The 18,825-nt window shown below is 44.5% G+C and overlaps 1 protein-coding gene across 2 annotated transcripts in view; it reads left to right on the top strand.

The window, feature by feature from the left end:
• The window catches only part of SORCS2 (sortilin related VPS10 domain containing receptor 2), a 1,216,738-nt gene that overhangs the window by 1,070,083 nt on the left and 127,830 nt on the right, over positions 1 to 18,825 (top strand). For both annotated transcript variants that reach the window (XM_040335380.1, XM_040335381.1), the window contains exon 13: positions 10,475 to 10,566. In XM_040335380.1, the coding sequence (XP_040191314.1) occupies positions 10,475 to 10,566 (92 nt within the window). The remainder of the gene's footprint in view (positions 1 to 10,474; positions 10,567 to 18,825) is intronic.

Here is an 18,825-nt window from a genome sequence, read left to right as displayed (position 1 = left end):
GCTGTCAAACAAAGTATCAATCCAAAACAAACAAGAGCAGAACATAAAAAGGACGTAAAAAAAAGTGCTGGCTCCAAGTATCACCTTACCGGACTTAGCAGTTATTCCAAACTTTGTCTTAAGATCTTTTTAGGTAATGATTATACTCCCCCCACCTCTGTATTCATAATACAAATTTCCAAAGTGTTAATAGGATCTTAAGTGGTTGCTAAAGCATTGCAAGTATCAGTAACTCAACGCAAGATTGCTTTTAGCGGTGTTGCGTCTATTGTGATAAGGCGATTTCCATATATTTGCAAAATTTTCAAAGTTTTTGAACCTGGCTGATTATTATTAAAATCTCTCCCTGCCAGCTTATTATAGTCACAAATTCATTATGAATGATTCTGAGGTCATTAAAGCTGAACTCTAGGCAGATATAAAATATACAAATTAAACTGACACTAAACTATGCTTCTAAAAAATAAAACTGCATTCAAGTATATATCCTTAAAGCAGAGTAGCAGAGTTCCAAACACACACACATATATATATATATATATATATATATATATATATATATATATATATATATATATATATATATATATATATATATATATATAAAAATATATATATATATATATATATATATATATATATATATATATATAAATATATATATATATATATATATATATATATATATATATATATATATATATATATATATATATATATATATATATATATATATATAAATATATATAAATTTTTTTTCAATCTATCTCTTACTAGCATATAATGTATATTCAGCATTGGTTAGTCTCTCAACTAGCGCCGCTATTATTAATATTTTATTATAAAAGTTACCTTATAGCTTCTCGGGCATTCCCATCTTACTTGTGAGAAGGGGAAAGCGGACATCTTGTTACACCCACTGGAGTTTTCCATTTTACACTTATTTTTAACAGGAAAGTAAGGGCCAGATTCACAGAGCAGATACAACGGCGTATCTCCTGATACGCCGTCGTATCTGTTGTTCTATCTATGCGACTGATTCATAGAATCAGTTCCGCATAGATAGCCATAAGATCCGACAGGTGTAATTGTTTTACACTGTCAGATCTTAAGATGCAATACCGCGGCCGCCGCTGGGGGGAGTTTGCGTCGTAAACCAGCGTCGGGTATGCAAATTAGGAGTTACGGCGATCCCCGACGGATTTTCGAGTTCGCTACGTCGCCGCTAGTCTAGTTTCCCGTCGCAAAGTTAGTCGTTTTTTTTTGGTGCCCTAACTTTAGTCAGCAAACGTATTGCTGTCTAAAGTATGGCCGTCGTTCCCGCGTCAAAATTTTAAAATGAACGTCGTTTGCGTAAGCCGTCCGGGAATACGGAATTACGCTACGCGCGTCGCCGTTCGAAAAAATTACGTCACGGCGCGCAAAGCACGGCGGGAGTTAGGAAACGGAGCATGCGCGGGAGGTCCGGCGCGGGAGCGCGCCTAATTTAAATGGCACACGCCCATTTGAATTGGCCCGCCTTGCGCCGGAGGCCGCCGGTGTAGGTTTTCATCGCAAGTGCTTGGTGAATCAGGCACTTGCGATGAAAACTTGCGGCGGTGTAACGTATCTAGGATACGTTACACCGCCGCTCACCTACGTGAATCTGCCCCCCAGTTTATATAGTGATATACAGTACTTAGAACTCCGTCTGACTGGTTAGATATTGAATTTTAAAAATCTAGCAAACCTGTGAAATGAGCAGACTTGCCGCTGCTTTTAAAATTCAACATCATACTGTTATGAGTCGGACTCCTAAGTACTGGATTTCACTATATAAACTCACTTTACTGTTAAATATAAGTGTAAAATGCAAAACTCTGGTGGGTGTAACAACATGTCCACTTTCCCCTTCTCAGAGTATTTTTACAATAGAGGAGTGCAGGGTGTAGCAAGATGGCGGCGATGGAACATCACTTCAGTTACCAATTCTGACGGGTCACCAAATCTGACGAAACACCAGTTTTGAAATAACGCGATTCTATTGCTCAGGCGCTGCCCACTGACTCCTGGGAAATGATGACACACATCTCCCAGGAGCACTAGCGAGCACAGATGCCGAGGGAAATTACGTCAGGTGTCGTGGAGAGGAAGGGGCAGATTACAAGGCAACAGCCATGAAAGAGTAAAGCCTCGTACACACGATCGGATTTTCCGACGGGAATTGTGATGGCAGGATGTTGTCGGATAATCCGACTGTTTGTATGCTCCATCAGGCAATTGTCGGAATTTCCGACAACAAATGTGGGATAGCATGCTTTAAAATTTTCCGACAACAAATGTGTGTTGTTGGATTTTCCGATTGTGTACACAAGTCCTTAAATCCAAAGTACAAACACGCATGCTCAGAAGCAATGCTAACCGTAAGACAACATTAGCAGAAATTACCCAAAGGGTGGTGCTAAAAAGCTGAAAAACCACATAGTTTTGTGTTTGTTGGATGACAATTCTTTGCCGTTTGTATGCAAGACAAGTTCACAGCCAATGCCCTTCGGACAAAAGTCCTACGCTTTGTCCACGGAAAATCCGATCGTGTGTACGAGGCTTTAGTTTAAAAAAAAAAATGTTGTTGCTTATGGTTATTGCTGATGAATACTTCAAAATACATTTTATGGGTGGAACTCCACTTTAAGAAGTAACTCCGCTTTCATGATTAAAAATATCAAAAAATGTATATTAAAGTCATATTATAATTGAATGTTATTTAACCCCTTTAGCTCCTGAAGGTTTTTCCCCCTTCCTTACCAGGCCATTTTTTTTCGACATGGCACTGCATCGCTTTAACTGACAATTTCCCTGTTGTGTGATTGCCTCTGTGCTTTTTATTTGTTGCGCTATAAACAAAAAAAGACTGGCAATTTCGATTAAAAAAAAATATATATTTTTCACTTTCTGCTATAATACATATCCAAAAAAAATAAAGTAAAAAAACGAATTTCTTTATCAGTTTAGGCCAATATGTATTCTACAAATTTTTTGTAAAAAAAAATCCTAATAAGCGTATATTGATTGGTTTGTGCAAAATTTAAAGTGTCTACAAACTATGGGATAGATTTAGGGACTTTTGTTTTATTTTTATTGTTTTTACTAGTAATGGTGCCGATCTGCGATTTTTAGCGGGGCTGCGACATTGAGGCCGACAAATCTGATTTCCAAATGACACTTTTTTGGGGCCCAGTGACATTCTTACATTGATCAGTGCTATAAAAATGCACCGGTCGATGTAAAAGTGACACTGGCAGGGAAGGGGTTAAAGAGAAGTTTAAGATTTTTTTTTATGTTTATTTAAAGTCAGCAGCTACAAAAAGTGTAGCTGCTGGCTTTTAATAAACAGATACTTACCTGTTCCACTGTCCAGTGACGCGGCAGCCTGGAGCGTCGCTCCTCCCCCCCCCCTCCAACGGCGCCTCCATTCTAACCGTAAGCACCCAGCCGTGACATCTTTCGGCTTCACGGCCGGGCACTCACTGCGCTCCCTGAGTGGACAGGCGATCGCCTGGGACATGTCACGTGTCCCTAGCGATTGCCTAGAGGGAGGGGCCGCCAAAGAGCGATATGACGAGTCGCCTAAGCGGTCCCTGGGCGGAAGGAGGAAGTGGGACAGGAAGTCCCACTCCTACTGAAGCCCGCACTCCCCCCCCCCCCCAAAAAAAAAGATTACATGCCAAATGTGGCATGTAAGGGGGTGGGTAGTGGTTTAAGATCGCGTACACCCGGTCAGTCCATCCAATGAGAACGGTCCGAAGAACCATTTTCATCGGTTAACCGATGAAGCAGACTGATGGTCTAATGTGCCTACACACCATCAGTTCAAAAAACGATCGAGTCCAATGCAGTGACGTAAAGCACGTCGACTTGATTCTTAGCATGCACGGGTTTGGAACCAATGCTTTTGCGTACTAACCATCGGTTTTGACCTATCGGTTAGGCGTCCATCGATTACATTTTAAAGCAATTTCTAAATTTTTGGACCGAAGGATAACTGACCGATGGGGCCCACACACAGTCGGTTTGGACCGATGAAACTGAACTTCAGTCCGTTTTCATTGGTTTTGTCCGATCGTGTGTACAGGGCCTAATGCCGCATACACACCATCACTTTATGTGATGATAAAAAAACGACACTTTCTGTGAAGTAAAAAATGACGTTTTTGAAACTTCAATTTTCAAAGACGAAGTTGCCTACACACCATCGTTTTTCTCACAATGTTCTTGCAAAGCGAGGTTACGTTCACCATGTTTTACCATTGAAGCTCGCTTCATAAGTAGCTTCTGGGCATGCGTGGATGAAAAAACGTCTTAGAAAACGACGTTTTTTGCTACACACGGTCAATTTCTGTGAAGTAAAAAGTGCACTTTTGAAAAACGACACATAAAATTGAAGCATGCTTCAATTTTTTTTGGTCGTTTCTTACAAGACATAAAACAACGTTTTCCCCCACACACAGTCAATTAAAGTGACGTTTTTAAAAACGTCATTTTTTTTCATCACATAAAGTGATGGTGTGTACGCGGCATAAGAGTAAGTTCCACTTTTGGGTGGAACACCACTTTAACAGTTTTTTTTGTTTTTGTTTTTTTTATTCTTTTATTATGGCAAAGCATCTCAGATACAACAAGTCGAGTCATTTTCACAAATAAGGAAACACTTAATCGGCAAATTCCAAGAACCGAAAACCAACAAGACTTATGAAAACGTTTGTTGACAGTTTATGTATTACTTTGCATATACTGTAGCATCTATAAACAGTGGGGCAGATCCACAAAGATCTGCCCCGGCGCAGCGTATCTGAGATACGCTATGCCGCCGTAACTTACTTCTCTTTGGTTCGAATCCAGAAAGAATTTGCGCCGTAAGTTACGGCGGCGGAGTGTATCTCTCGCGGCGTAAGGGCGCGGAATTCAAATTGGGCGGGTAGGGGGCGTGTTTCATTTAAATGAAGCCCGTCCCCGCGCCGAACGAACTGCGCATGCGCCGTCCCTAAATTTCCTGCCGTGCATTACGCTAAATGATGTCGCAAGGACGTCATTGTTTTGACGTGGACGTAAATTACGTCCATCCCGATTCACGAACGACTTACACAAACGAAAAAAAATGTCAATTTAAACGCGGGAACGACGGCCATACTTAACATAGCAGGTTTAACTATACGCCACGAAACAGCAGCTTTAACTATACGCCAGAAAACGCCGACTAGAGACGACGTAAAATAATGCGACGGCCGCTCGTACGTTCGTGGATCGTCGGAAATAGCTAATTTGCATACTCGACGTGGATTACGACGGGAACGCCACCCAGCGGACGCCGAAGAATTGCATCTTAGATCCGAAGGCGTACGAAGACGTACGCCTGTCGGATCTAACCCAGATGCCGTCGTATCTTGTTTTGAGGATTCAAAACAAAGATATGACGCGGGAAATTTGAAAGTACGCCGGCGTATCAGTAGAATTTAGCAGAAACAAAGGAAGAAAGGAAAGAAGCCGGTGTGAGGGGGAGGTGAAAAGCAAAACAAAGTGGATGGGTCATACACCTGCAAAGTAAACAGAAGCCCCGGCAAGCTGCTCTGTGCTGCTAAAAATGTAATCCAATTGGGACTTGAAGCGGGCCACTTCCTGCAGGTATGCATCCGTGCAACTGAAATGTCTCCAGGGCCTCCACTTATCTCAAAATTGTTCTTCCATATTATGGAGAGTAGCTGTCAATTCCTAATACAGAGAATATAATTGATTTTAGAGTACCACAGGACCCTGATTGGTGGTTTAGACGCTGGGACACATGCCCTTGCTGCATTGAGGAGCTGCATGGTGAGCGTCTTCTTGTATTTCCGGAGGGGTCTCTCTGTCAGGTGTAGGCCAGGTTTCCTTTCAACTCTACCGAGGTCAAGTGTTAAATAGTTGTTGTTACCTCCCCCCAAAAAGGTCTCAAGGTGGGGCAGGACCAAAAGATGTGGCAAATCATTGCACCTTCCGCATTGCACCGCCAGCACTTATCAGGGGAAGGCCTATTCATCTTGTGAAGTATATAAGGGACTCTATACCATTGGGATAACATTTTGTACCTGATTTCCTGGTACTGGTTCCCTAGGTATGTTCTAACTGTAGGGGGATGGGCTGCCAGGGACATGACAGAGATCGCTGTTTCCGATGACTGGAAACAGTAGATCTCTGTCATGTCCCCTGTCAGAACGGGGATCCGCCTTGTTTACAAAGACAGATCTCTGTTCTGCCTCTGAACTAGGCGATCGCGGGTCGCCGGAGGACATTGAGTGCGCCCGACCGCAACTGTGTCTGCTTGAGCCACCGATTCGCACAGGAGAGCCAACCTACTACCGTATATAATGACGGCGGCTGGTCGGCAAGTAGTTAAAGTGGGGGTTCACCCTAAAAAATGTTTTCTACCATGCCATCCAGCATACTAGCGCGAGCTACAGTACAGTATGCCTTTATTTTATTTTTTTGCGCCGTACTCACAGTTTAATCCCTTAGTTAAATTTCAGACTCCCCGCGGGGAATGGGCGTTCCTATGCAGAGGGGAACATGATTGACGGCCGGCTATGGTGCGTCACGCTTCCCGAAAATAGCCAAAATAGGACTTGGCTCTTCACGGCGCCTGCGCAGTCAGCTCCTAGTCCTACTCCGGCTATTTTCGGGAAGCGTGACGCGCCATAGCCGGCCTTCAATCATGTTCCCCTCTGCACAGGAACGCCCATTCCCTGCGGGGAGTCTGAAACTTAACTAAGGGATTAAACTGTGAGTACGGCGCAAAAAAATACATAAAGGCATACTGTAGCTCACGCTTGTTTTTTAGGGTGAACCTCCGCTTTATATGCATTTTTTTATGCAAATATTGTAAGTACCTGAATTTGATCTGGGTATAAGCCTCTTGATGTGTCTGTACAACAGCACTGAAGTGTGAGAGGAAGAAGCAGCACAAGGTGCTAATCCATTCATGTGATGGCTAAAAGCATGCTGATATGAAGAGAGAGAAAAGTGGCTGGGAGATGAGCTCATCACTGTGCCACTGCTGTCCATTCACAGGCAGGTATTAGACACTCTGGGCTCAGAGGAAATTGGTTGAATGGTGATGACCATCAGACTGAGGACATCTAGTGGGCGAAAAGGAAACTTAATGCAGGAAATTCTAGATTGAAGGAGGATATTGTAAGGTCCGCTGTTTTTATTTTTTCTGTTATTCCTTTTTCGTTTGCTATTTTTGGCTGAGGTTCTGCTTTAACATTCTACAGATGGTTATAGACATAGGACATCTATGTATACAATATGGAAGCTCATTGAATCTCTTGGTTAGTGACTATCATAATTTGTATCTTGCTGTGTACTGGGCTTTGCTAAAATTCAGTGTTGCTGCAGCCTGACAAATACTGTAGCCGGAATTGATTTCAAGTGCCGTTCAATACACCCCTGAGCGAGGTCGATTTGAAACACAAGGAACAGATGTCTTTAAAGAAACACTGTTGCTGGAAATAATGTGGCCAAGAACAGCATTTTAAAATGCAATTATATTATCATTTTTGTCTTTGCTGAGGAAAGAGCTATGGTACTGTTGCCCCTAGAATATTCGGCATCTGATATTTCTGTATGTGTCATCCATGTCTCAGCTATGTGCTCTTTCTTCTGGTTGCTACATCATACAGTGCCTTGAAAAAGTTTGTTCTATTGCAGCTCTGGCTGTATGCTTAGGATCGTTGTCCTGCTGGAAGGTGAACCTCCACCCCAGTCTCAAGTCTCTTGCAGACTCTAATGCCTTGTAAACACGGTTGGATTTTTTGACCGTGCAAAAGTCCGCCATGAGTCCGATGGAAGTCCGACGTAAAAACAAAAAAAGTCCGATGGAGGCTAAGTCCGACGTAAAAACAAAAAAAGTCCGATGGAGGCTACACACGGCCGGGCTTTCCGAGAAAAATAGCTAGTCTGACTTTTTTTCTTGGAAAGTCCGGCAGTGTGTACGAGGCAATAAAGGTTTTCTCCTAAGATTATTCTGTATTTGTCTCCATCTATCTTCCCATCAACTCTGACCAGGTTCCCTGTCCCTGCTGAAGAAAAGCACGACATAATGATGCTGCCACCACCATGTTTCACAGTGGGGATTGTGTGTTCAGAGTGATGTGCAGTGTTAGTTTTCCACCATACATAGCGTTTTGCTTTTAGGGCAGAAAGTTCAACTTTGGTCTCATCTGACCAGAGTACTTCCTTACACATGTTTGCTGTGTCCCCCACATGGCTTCTCGCAAACTGTTAAAGCTTTATTTTACTAATGGCTCTTGCCACTTTTCCATTAAGAACAGATTTGTGGAGTGTGCGTTTTTAAGTGCATTTTATGTTTTAGAACACATGGTTTCAGGGTTTGACAAATTTGCTTGGAATCTAGGAGCCAGCTAAAAAAGTTAGGAGCCAGAAAACGTGCCCGTTCCGCCGAGCTTGCGCGCAGAAGCGAAGCCATACGCGAGCAGCGCCCGCATATGTAAACAGTATTCAAACCACACATGTGAGGTATCGCCGTGATTGGTAGAGCGAAAGCAATAATTCTAGCCCTAGACCTCCTCTGTAACTCAAAACGTGCAACCTGTAGAATTTTTTAAACGTTGCCTATGGAGATTTTAAAGGGTAAAAGTTTCCATGAGCAGACGCAATTTTGAAGCGTGACATGTTGGGTATCAATTTACTTGGCATAACATTATCTTTCACAATATAAAAAAAAATTGGGCTAACTTTACTGTTGTCTTATGTTCTAATTAAAAAAAGTGTATTATTTCCCCCAAAAAAGTGCGCTTGTAAGACCGCTGCGCAAATACGGTGTGACAGAAAGTATTGCAACAACCGCCATTTTTATGTCTAGGGTGTTAGAATAAAAAATATATATAATGTTTGGGGGCTCGAATTAGAGGGAAGGAGATGGCAGTGAAAACACTGGGGAAGCTCCATTAGAATTGCTGGATTGCTGGTTTACTTGGCATGCCAACGGCCACTTCAAGATGGCCCCAGATCACAGAAGGAAGCTTAGGCCTGCAGAATGCTGCAAAGCCGCGGCCTCAATTACCGGCCGGCGTGGCCCGCCGCGATCCCGCGGCGTGGGAGGTGGGGGCGCACGGAGACACAGGATGGGGTATGCTGTGTCTCCGTGCGCCGGTAATGGAGGCCGTGGCTTTGCGGCCTTCTGCAGCCCTAAGCTTTCCCGGGCACAGGTCGCTAATTTTAGTCTCAATTGCAATCGGGTGCCCGGATTTTGTCGAGCCCTGCGTGATTTTGATGTGTGCTTGCATGAAGTTTTCATGCGTTCTCTTTTTTTTTCTCTCTTTAACAAACTGTGAATAGCCAGTTGTTACGAACCAATCGGTCACCATGTTCTTAACGACCAATGAATCTTTAGCTGTTAGTGGTTTTCCCCACTGACAGCTGAATGTAAAACAAAGAATTGCCGGCAATAAATTGATTGGGGGAAAAAAGGCGTGTGTAAAGTGTGCTGCTTTTACTACTAGAGCTCTAAGTTCTGCTGCTTTGCAGAGATGAGAAACAGAGAGATTGTTCTCTCTGTACAGAGCTCTGTGTTGATTGTCAACACAGGGCTCTGGGCTGATTGCTCACAGCTGATCAGCAGATCATGGCCATAAATCACTGGCCAGGACTTGCTGACAGGCTCCCGCTGTGTACAATCATCAGAAGCAGAGCCACTGATATGCAGTACATTGAGAGCGGGCAGTCCACAAGTGGTTAAGCAAACCTGAACAATCTAATAAACAAACCGTGGGAACAAACAATAGCTATTTTTGACAATCCTCTTGAAAAATCTCCTTTAATTTTTTTCCTGTCTGCTGGACATCTCTTTCCACAACTTCCTGGATTCCCTGCATGCTTTTTAGCTTCATCCTCCTGTTGTCCACTTTCAATCTCTAAGGACTATATATCCCATGGTACTTTGCTTCCTGCAAGCAGTGATTCCGGTACCGACTACGCCTCCTAAAACTCCTCCTCTCAACAGCTCTGTAATTGGGAAAGCAGAAACAGCAGTGCCTACAGGGCATTGTATATTCAGAATTCAGAATTCAAAGTAAATGTTTGAGGATCTTCATAAAAGTTTCCAAACATCAAGATCATTCAGATTAATAGGGGTAGGCTAGAAATAATCTAAATACAATGTGGAATTGAATATATTCATTTACATTTTGATCATAGATACACTTTAAATGTTTTTTAACCATTGCTGCAACCACCCATGCTCCTCTTGCACTGGTATGGATTGTAGCAACTCCTGACACTTTTTCTGGACATGTTGGTCTGTAATATAAATGTATAAAACATATAAATAAAAGCATGTATAAAAAAAACAATCAAAAAGAATAGAATATGTTTTACAATAGTGGTCCTTTAAAACTGTGAACTGCTATAAATTAACTTTTTGCACGTGTGTCTTTTCACACAGGTCTTTGAAGAAGAACATCATATCTTGTATTTGGACCATGGTGGCGTTATTGTGGCCATCAAGGATACATCTATTCCTCTGAAAATTCTCAAGTAAGTAAAATATAATGCTGCTTTATAACTGCTTTATAACTGCTTTATAACTGCATGTTCTGAAGTGCGGTGAGCCAATGGAGTCTTTTATTACAGTTAAATTGGTTGAGATTTTTATTCACATAGTTGTCAGCTAACCTAATTTCCAGGGTTAGCCCCCAGGTTTGGGAATGGTATACTGCAAAGTTTTGTTACTGGAATGCTCATTGTTTTAAACAGTAATCAGCCTTAAAATAAAGCACTTTTTTTGGAGATGCTACAGTCATGTTTGTTAAAGTGGAGGTTCTCCCAAAAAATCTTTTAACATTAGATTGAGGCTAATTTTGTGAAGCAGAATCGGGTGTTTTTTTTTAAATCAATGCAGTACATACCGTTTTAGAGATAGATGTTCTCCGCCGCTTCCGGGTATGGGCTGCGGGACTGGGTGTTCCTATTTGATTGACAGCCTTCCAACGGTCGCATACAGCGCGTCACGAGTTCCCGAAAGTAGCCGAACGTCAGTGCGCAGGTGCCGTATAGAGCCGCACCGACGTTCGGCAACTCGTGACACGCTGTATGCGACCGTCGGAAGGCTGTCAATCAAATAGGAACGCCCAGTCCCGAAGATCATACCCGGAAGCGGCGGAGAACATCGATCTCTAAAACGGTAAGTACTGCATTGATTTAAAAAAAAACACCCGATCCTGCTTCGCATAATTAGCCTCAATGTTAAAAAAAAAAATTTGGGTGAACTCCCGCTTTAATATTTTACAGAAGTCTGTTTTATTGTATCGCTACCCCCGTAGTAGCCACTGGTATTTTCCCAGGTCTTCTCTTGTTTCAGCTCCACAGCCAGCCACACAGTATTTCCCACAGCCAGTTTCCCATCTTCCACATGTTACTTAAATGATCAGTCTAGGAGTTGTATTGTTTTTGTTTGTTTGTTTTTGTTTTTAGTTTAGGAACTTAGGGCCAGATTCACCAAAGAGATACGCCGTCATATCTCTGTTTCTATCTATGCGACTGATTCATAGAATCAGTTACGCATAGATATCCATAAGATCCGACAGGTGTAATTGTTTTACACTGTCGGATCTTAGGATGCAGTCCTGCGGCCGCCGCTGGGGGGAGTTTGCGTCGTAAACCAGCGTCTGGTATGCAAATTAGGAGTTACGGCGATTCCCGACGGATTTTCGCGTTCGCTACGTCGCTGCTACTCTAGTTTTCCGTCGCAAAGTTAGTCGTCGTTTGACCTGCCCCAACTTTACTCAGCAATCGTATTGCTGTTTAAAGTATGGCCGTCGTTCCGGCGTCGAAATTTAAAATGTAACGTTGTTTGCGTAACACGTCCGGGAATGACGTCACAGTGCGCAAAGCACAACATGAATTGCGAAACTGAGCATGCGCAGTAGGTCCGGCGCAGGAGCGCGCCTAATTTAAATGGCACACGCCCATTTGAATTGGCCCGCCTTGCGCCGGAGGCTGCCAGCGTAGTTTTCATCGCAAGTGCTTTGTGAATCAGGCACTTGCGATGAAAACTTGCGGCGGTGTAACGTATCTACGATACGTTATGCCACCGCAGTTCTATGTGAATCTGGCCCCTAGGGCCAGATTCACGTACCCGCGGCGCAGCGTAACGTAACCCGTTTACGTTACACCGCCGCAAGTTTTTCGATTTAGTGCCCGATCCACAAAGCACTTACCTGGAAATTTGCGGCGGTGTATCGTAAACACTTCCGGCGCAAGGCGGCCCAATTCAAATGGGGCGGGTACCATTTAAATTAGGCTCAATTCCCGCGCCCGACGTACTGCGCATGCTCCCGTCGCAAATTTCCCGACGTGCTTTGCGCGAAATTACGACGCGCCAAAGTTTTGTGAATCGCGACGTGATCAAATGACTTACGCCGGGAAAAATAAAACATTTAAAAAAAATTCTAAAGCGACGCGGGAAAGACGGGCATACTTTAACATGGTGGAGTACTTTTCCACCATATTAAAGGTGCCCTATCTTTGCGACGGAAATCTAACACTTGCGACGGCGTAACGACGGGAAAAATCTTTGTGGATCGCCGTAACTCCTAATTTGCATACCCGACGCTGGTTTGCGACGCGAACTCCCCCCAGCGGCTGCCACGGTACTGCATCCTAAGATCCGACAGTGTAAAAGAATTACACCTGTCGGATCTTCTGCCTATCTATGCGTAACTGATTCTATGAATCAGTCGCATAGATACTCTGAGAGATACGGCGGAGTATCTGAGATACTCCGTTGTATCTCTTTTGTGAATCTGGCACAAAGATAGGAGAAGGGGTTATAGTGGGATACTCCAATTGAACTATGCACAATTAAGGAAAGCTTTGTGTAGCACACTGTACATAATGGAGCAAAGCCTCTTAATAGTAGAAGGACTTATGAGAACCTTGCTCTTCAAGACACCAGCAGACTTCTAGCACCCAGAGGGGGATTCAGATACACCAGTCCCTAGGATCCCTTCAGAGGGTTTGTAGTCACAAGGCCCTGGTGATGGCTCAACTTTCTCCATGATACCAGACAGGATCCATGGACATCTTCGCTCAGTCATCTCTCAGGAGAACCCTGGGTATCAGCATTCACTGTTCAGGCCCTCAGGTCGTCCCAACTGAGGCCGCATGGCAGCCTGTGCTTAGGAGAAGAGGCAGGCCCCCTCCCCAACTGGACCTCTCCCCTCTGGAGGAAGACCCAGATCCCATGTACAGGCATACCCCGCTTTACGGACACTCGCGAGTGTTCGTAAAGTGCCTCACAAGTACAAATATTCCCGCGCCATGCATCCGCACTAGACGAAACTGAAGCTCTGAGCACGTATCCTGCCCTGTTTCAGTGTGGTCTTCCTATATCCTGGCTGCCTCCCCACCTCCGGTGACATCACATCCACTCAGTGGTTCTTCCGGCTTCCCTGTCAGCTGCAGAATGCTATCCAGCCTCTCCACAGCGCAATGTCAGGGGGATGGATTGGAGTGGCCCCCCTTGCATCTGATGAGCTTATTTACATGTGAGTGTTACCCTGGCGCCCCCACTACAGCCCCTGGCGCCCCCACTACAGCCCCTGGCACCCACACTACAGCCCCTGGCACCCACACTACAGCCCCTGGCACCCACACTACAGCCCCTGGAACCCCCACTACAGCCTCTGGCACCCCCACTACAGCCTAGAAGTGAAAAAATGTATTGCTTCACTTTAAGTACATTTTCGTTTTACATACATGCTCTGGTCCCATTGTGTACTTAAAAGTGTGGTATGCCTGTACTTGCTCAACTATATATATATATATATATATATATATATATATATATACCAGCACCCAGCATGCTCAGGGACACCACTCCCAGTAATTGGCCGGGAGAGCATTCATATTCATGCTGCTGTTCTGCATGGGCACTCCTGTTCATCCAGAACTTTCCAAAGTTGCCTGGGTACAGATGAGCAGATCACAGCAGCATCAGCACTGTGAGCAGTGGCGGCTGGTGCTAAACATTTTTGGGGAGTCAAACAATCCACCCCCCACTCGCCCCTCCACGGTTACGGAGCCGCGGCTTCCTTGGCTTCGCCTCCTGACCAACCCCATCTTCCTCCTGTCCTGATTCACCGGGAGGAGAAGCCGGCGAATATTGTCCTGAGTCCAACCTTTTTCAAGCCAATTAGAGCCTCATGCTCTAATCATGTGGCTCGAAAAATAAAAAAAATCATAGAAACCTAGTCCGGCGCACCGCATGCAACCTAGGGGGGTGGCACCCTTGCACCCCTTATGGACCAGGGGTCACACAGGACACCTTCACTAAGCAATTGTAACTTTGTTGTTAGACAGGAAAGCTGCTATGTTTTACTACACATTCTCCTGTTAAGCAGGTGACCACACTATATAAACTATCTACATTCTAGCACTTATTTAGGAGGGTGCTACATTATTATAAACCACAGTTGCTAATTTTAAGCTACTTTATACAGCCAAAATCCCTTTCCAGAACCATGGACATTCATAACAAGTTTCTCCCATCACTCCCTTTGCATATTCAAAAGTCTCCACTGTTCTGGGAAGTGTGTTTGTGCCAAAAGAGTATTTGTGAGATCAGGTTCTGATGATGGATGAGATCTGGCTCACAATTGGCATTTCAATTCATCATAATCTTCACCAATCTTGTCTCCAAATATCATCCAAACCGTCCTCTCCGCTCTTCTCAAAACCTCATCTCCTCCTCTCAGACTCGTCTCCAGGATTTCTCCAGGGCCTCTTCCATCCTCTGGAACTCGCTACCTCAACCTGTCTGGCTATCCCCTACTCTTGCTACCTTCAGGCGATCCCTGAAAACTCATCTCTTCAGGGAAGCCTATCACGTCTCCAACTAATCTTTTACCACTTCCATCAGCTTATCCCCCATAGTTACAACCTTTTGTACCACCTGCCCCACCCTATTAGATTGTAAGCTCTCTTAACCCTCTTGTATTTTATTTTATTATAACTGTATTGTCTCCCTTTTATATTGTAAAGCGCTGCATAAACTGTTGGCGCTATATAAATGCTGTATGATAATAATAATCATAAAGGTTAGGGTTGTCCCGATACCGATACTAGTATCGGTATCGGGACCAATTCCGAGTATTTGCGGGAGTACTCGTACTCCCGCAAATACCCCCGATACCGAAATAGAATACTCCCCCCCCCCGCCGCCGCCAACGCATCCCGCCGCTACGCCGCATCATCCCCGCTGCCGCCGCCACTTGGTTAATACGGGCGGGGAACATTACAGCATTCATTTGAATAGCTGTAATGATTCGCGCCGCGTATAGACACTCCCCCTTGCTCGGGTGAACTGTCCAATGCCGAGCAAGGGGGAGTGTCTATACGCAGCGCGGCGCAAATCATTACAGATATTCAAATGAAAGCTGTGATGTTCCCCGTGCGTATTAAGCAGTCGGCGGCAGCGGGGATGCGGCGGGATGCAGGTAAGGGGGACATGGCTGCATATGGGAGACATGGCTGGATATGGAGGAATGAGACATGGCTGCAAATGGGGGACATGGCTGGATATGGGGGGAGACATGGCTGCATATGGGGGGACATGGCTGCATATGGGGGGAGACATGGCTGGATATGGGGGGGGGAGACATGGCTGCAAATGGGGGATATGGCTGGATATGGGGGGAGACATGGCTGCATATGGGGGGACATGGCTGCATGGGGGGGGACATGGCTGGATATGGGGGGAGAAACGGCTGGATATGGGGGTAAACATGGCTGCATATGGGAGACATGGCTGGATATGGGGGGGAGACATGGCTGGATATGGGGGGGGGGAGACATGGCTGGATATGGGGGGGACATGGCTGCATATGGGGGGGGACATGGCTGGATATGGGGGGGGGACATGGCTGGATATGGGGGGGGACATGGCTGGATATGGGGGGGGGACATGGCTGGATATATGGGGGGGACATGGCTGCATTTGTGGGGGGACATGGCTGCATTTGGGGACACATTTAAAAAAAAAGTATCGGTATTCGGTATCGGCGAGTACTTGAAAAAAAGTATCGGTACTTGTACTCGGTCCTAAAAAAGTGGTATCGGGACAAGGTGTTTAATAGGGTTGAGGTCAGCGCTCTATGCAGGCCATTAAACTCATCAGTCCGTGATTTTATCAAACTGGCTTGGTACACCATATATGAATAATAGTCATGTTGGGATAGCTTAAAGCGGTAGTTCACCCTCCTTAAGAACATTGCAGCATAAAATCCGGCATAGTAGCGGGAGCTACACTATGCCGGTCTTAATTTTTTTATCCCGGTACTCACGGTTATATCGTGCATTGACGATTCCGTCTGCCGCGGGGAATGGGCGTGCCTAGCAAGAGGGAGGGTGATTGACGGCCGGCTCTGGCACGTCACGCTCCCCGAAGACAGCCGGAGTAGGTCTCGGCTCTTCACGGCGCCTGCGCACAGGCTATGCGCACGCGTCGTGAAGACCAAGGCTATTTTGGCTATTTCCGGAGAAGCGTGACGCGCCAGAGCCGGCCGTCAATCATCCTCCGTCTCCATAGGCACGCCCATTCCCCGGTATCTTCGATCTACGCGTACAAGGTGAGTACGGGGGTAAAAAATTCGGGACAGGCATACTGTAGCTCGCGCTACAATGCCTGATTTTATGGTAAAAGAAAAAAAATAATTTTTTTTTTCGTCGATAGGGTGAACCCCCGCTTTAAGGACCAGCATGCTGCTTTAGGTTCTCTCCAGTGCTGCTCACATAACCAAAAGCCTAGACTATAATGTCATGTGTCTGCCAAAAATGGAGGAGTGAAGTTGAGATTTGCAGATTCTTCCCTTCAGAATTGATCATGTCATGTGAGCAAACGTCTAGACTTTTTGCTCATGTAACCAGCACTGAAGGAACTTGGAGCAGCATTATCTTTGTTACGCTGTTTTATCATCCTACTTTGATTTGGAAAATTCTTCTTCCAGCTTCTGCAACTTGGATATGTTATTTATTATTACAGAGAGCCAAGAGTAAGGCCTCGTACACACGACCGAGAAACTCGTTGTAAAAGAAACATCGTTTTCCTCGACGAGTTCCTTGTCAGGCTTGTAGAGAATCTTGTCAAGCTTTCTTTGCGTACACACTGTCAAGACAAAATCTCGTCATTCTCAAACGCGGTGACGTACAATACGTACGACGGCACTATAAAGGGGAAGTTCGATTCCACTGGCACAACCCTTGGGGCTGCTTTTGCTAATCTCATTTTACTGCGTGTTAAGTAAAAGTTTGGTAAGAGACAATTCGCGCTTGTCAGTCTGTTACAGCGTGACGAATGTGCTATCTCCATTAAGAACGCTACTTTTACCGAAGATGCGCTCCCGTCTCATACTTTATTCTGAGCACGAACGTGTTTCTGGTTGTAAACCAGCCCGACGAGAAACACGACAAGGAAATTGAGACTCCCGACGAGAAAAAAGAGAACTTGTTCCCCCAGAATGCTCCCTTTATATTAGTCATGAGGTTGAATGAAACATAATATGGTTGGCTGTCCTGTAGCAAACCGTCATTCACCTCATTACCAGTGATAGGGGCTGCCATGCTGTTCATTCTGTCAGATATGTTCCTTTTCAGTAGCGTTCACATTTAACTTTAAAAATAAAGAAATTATGGATTGTGTCCTTTTTAGTTTGCTGTAATGAAGATCCATCAACTGCTAATTGATCGAGGTCATCTATATTCTGTAATATTACTATAACTCTTATCTCAGTAACTGAGCTTAATCATATGCACAGTCACATATTTTGGTTCTTTGATTAGGAAATTAGCTCATCAAACATGCGTTCTACATCAGTGAATTCAAGGACAGTCCTCAGTGAAGTTTTAACGGCACTATGAACCAAGAGAGTCCAACCACAAAGAGAAATTGCGACATTGTGTTAACACACTTATATTTGTCCTTGCATTGCTTTAGAGTTTTCAGACTCATGCCCCGTACACACGATCGGAATTTCCGTCGGGATAAAGATGGATTTTTCTGACGAAATTCCGTTCTAGCTGTCTTGCATACACACTGTCACACCAAATTCCGACCGTCCAAAACGCGGTGACGTACAACACTACGACGAGCCAAGAAAAATGAAGTTCAATGCTTCCGTATGACTTTTTCCATCGGAAATTCCAATCGTGTGTACAAGGCATCAGCTGGTCCATTTAGCATGTAATTGATTGACTTTAATATAAAATAAAATAAAGTGTATGTGTATAAAAATATTTTTGCACTCCCAGAAAATTCTATTGGAATGCAAAACCTGCTTGAAGCAGGTCATTTGCTAGTCAGAAGGAAGTGGACTGCAAGTCAAACGTAACTGTTATTGATTCTTCTAAATATCAGACAAATCTAAAAAACCTTAACCAGATGTCCCTGATTTTCAGAGACAGTCCCTGATTTTAGGGAGCTATCGCTGAGAGAAAATATACGCAATGTCATCCTTTGTTAAAAGAATGTGTCCCCAATTTAGTTTCAACTTTAATAATGATGTCCCCGGCCCAAGTATCTGCAAGGGAATCCTTCTTGGCAACATTTCTGTGATCTACCTGGAGCAAGAAGAGGGAGGGGATGGGTGTGTCTGCTTCTGACTGTGTCCAAGGTTTTTGATAATTTCACATGTCAATGTAGTCCCTCCCCGCTTGTGCAGACTTTGTTCCGGAAGGTATGAAGAGGATCATTTGCCTCCTTGATCTTAGTTGTGATGGTGACCTGCAGTACACAACTGG

Source organism: Rana temporaria, chromosome 1 (assembly GCF_905171775.1).
Source record: "Rana temporaria chromosome 1, aRanTem1.1, whole genome shotgun sequence".
Classification (NCBI taxonomy): Eukaryota; Metazoa; Chordata; class Amphibia; order Anura; family Ranidae; genus Rana; species Rana temporaria.
This window is presented reverse-complemented; position numbering and strand designations above follow the sequence as displayed.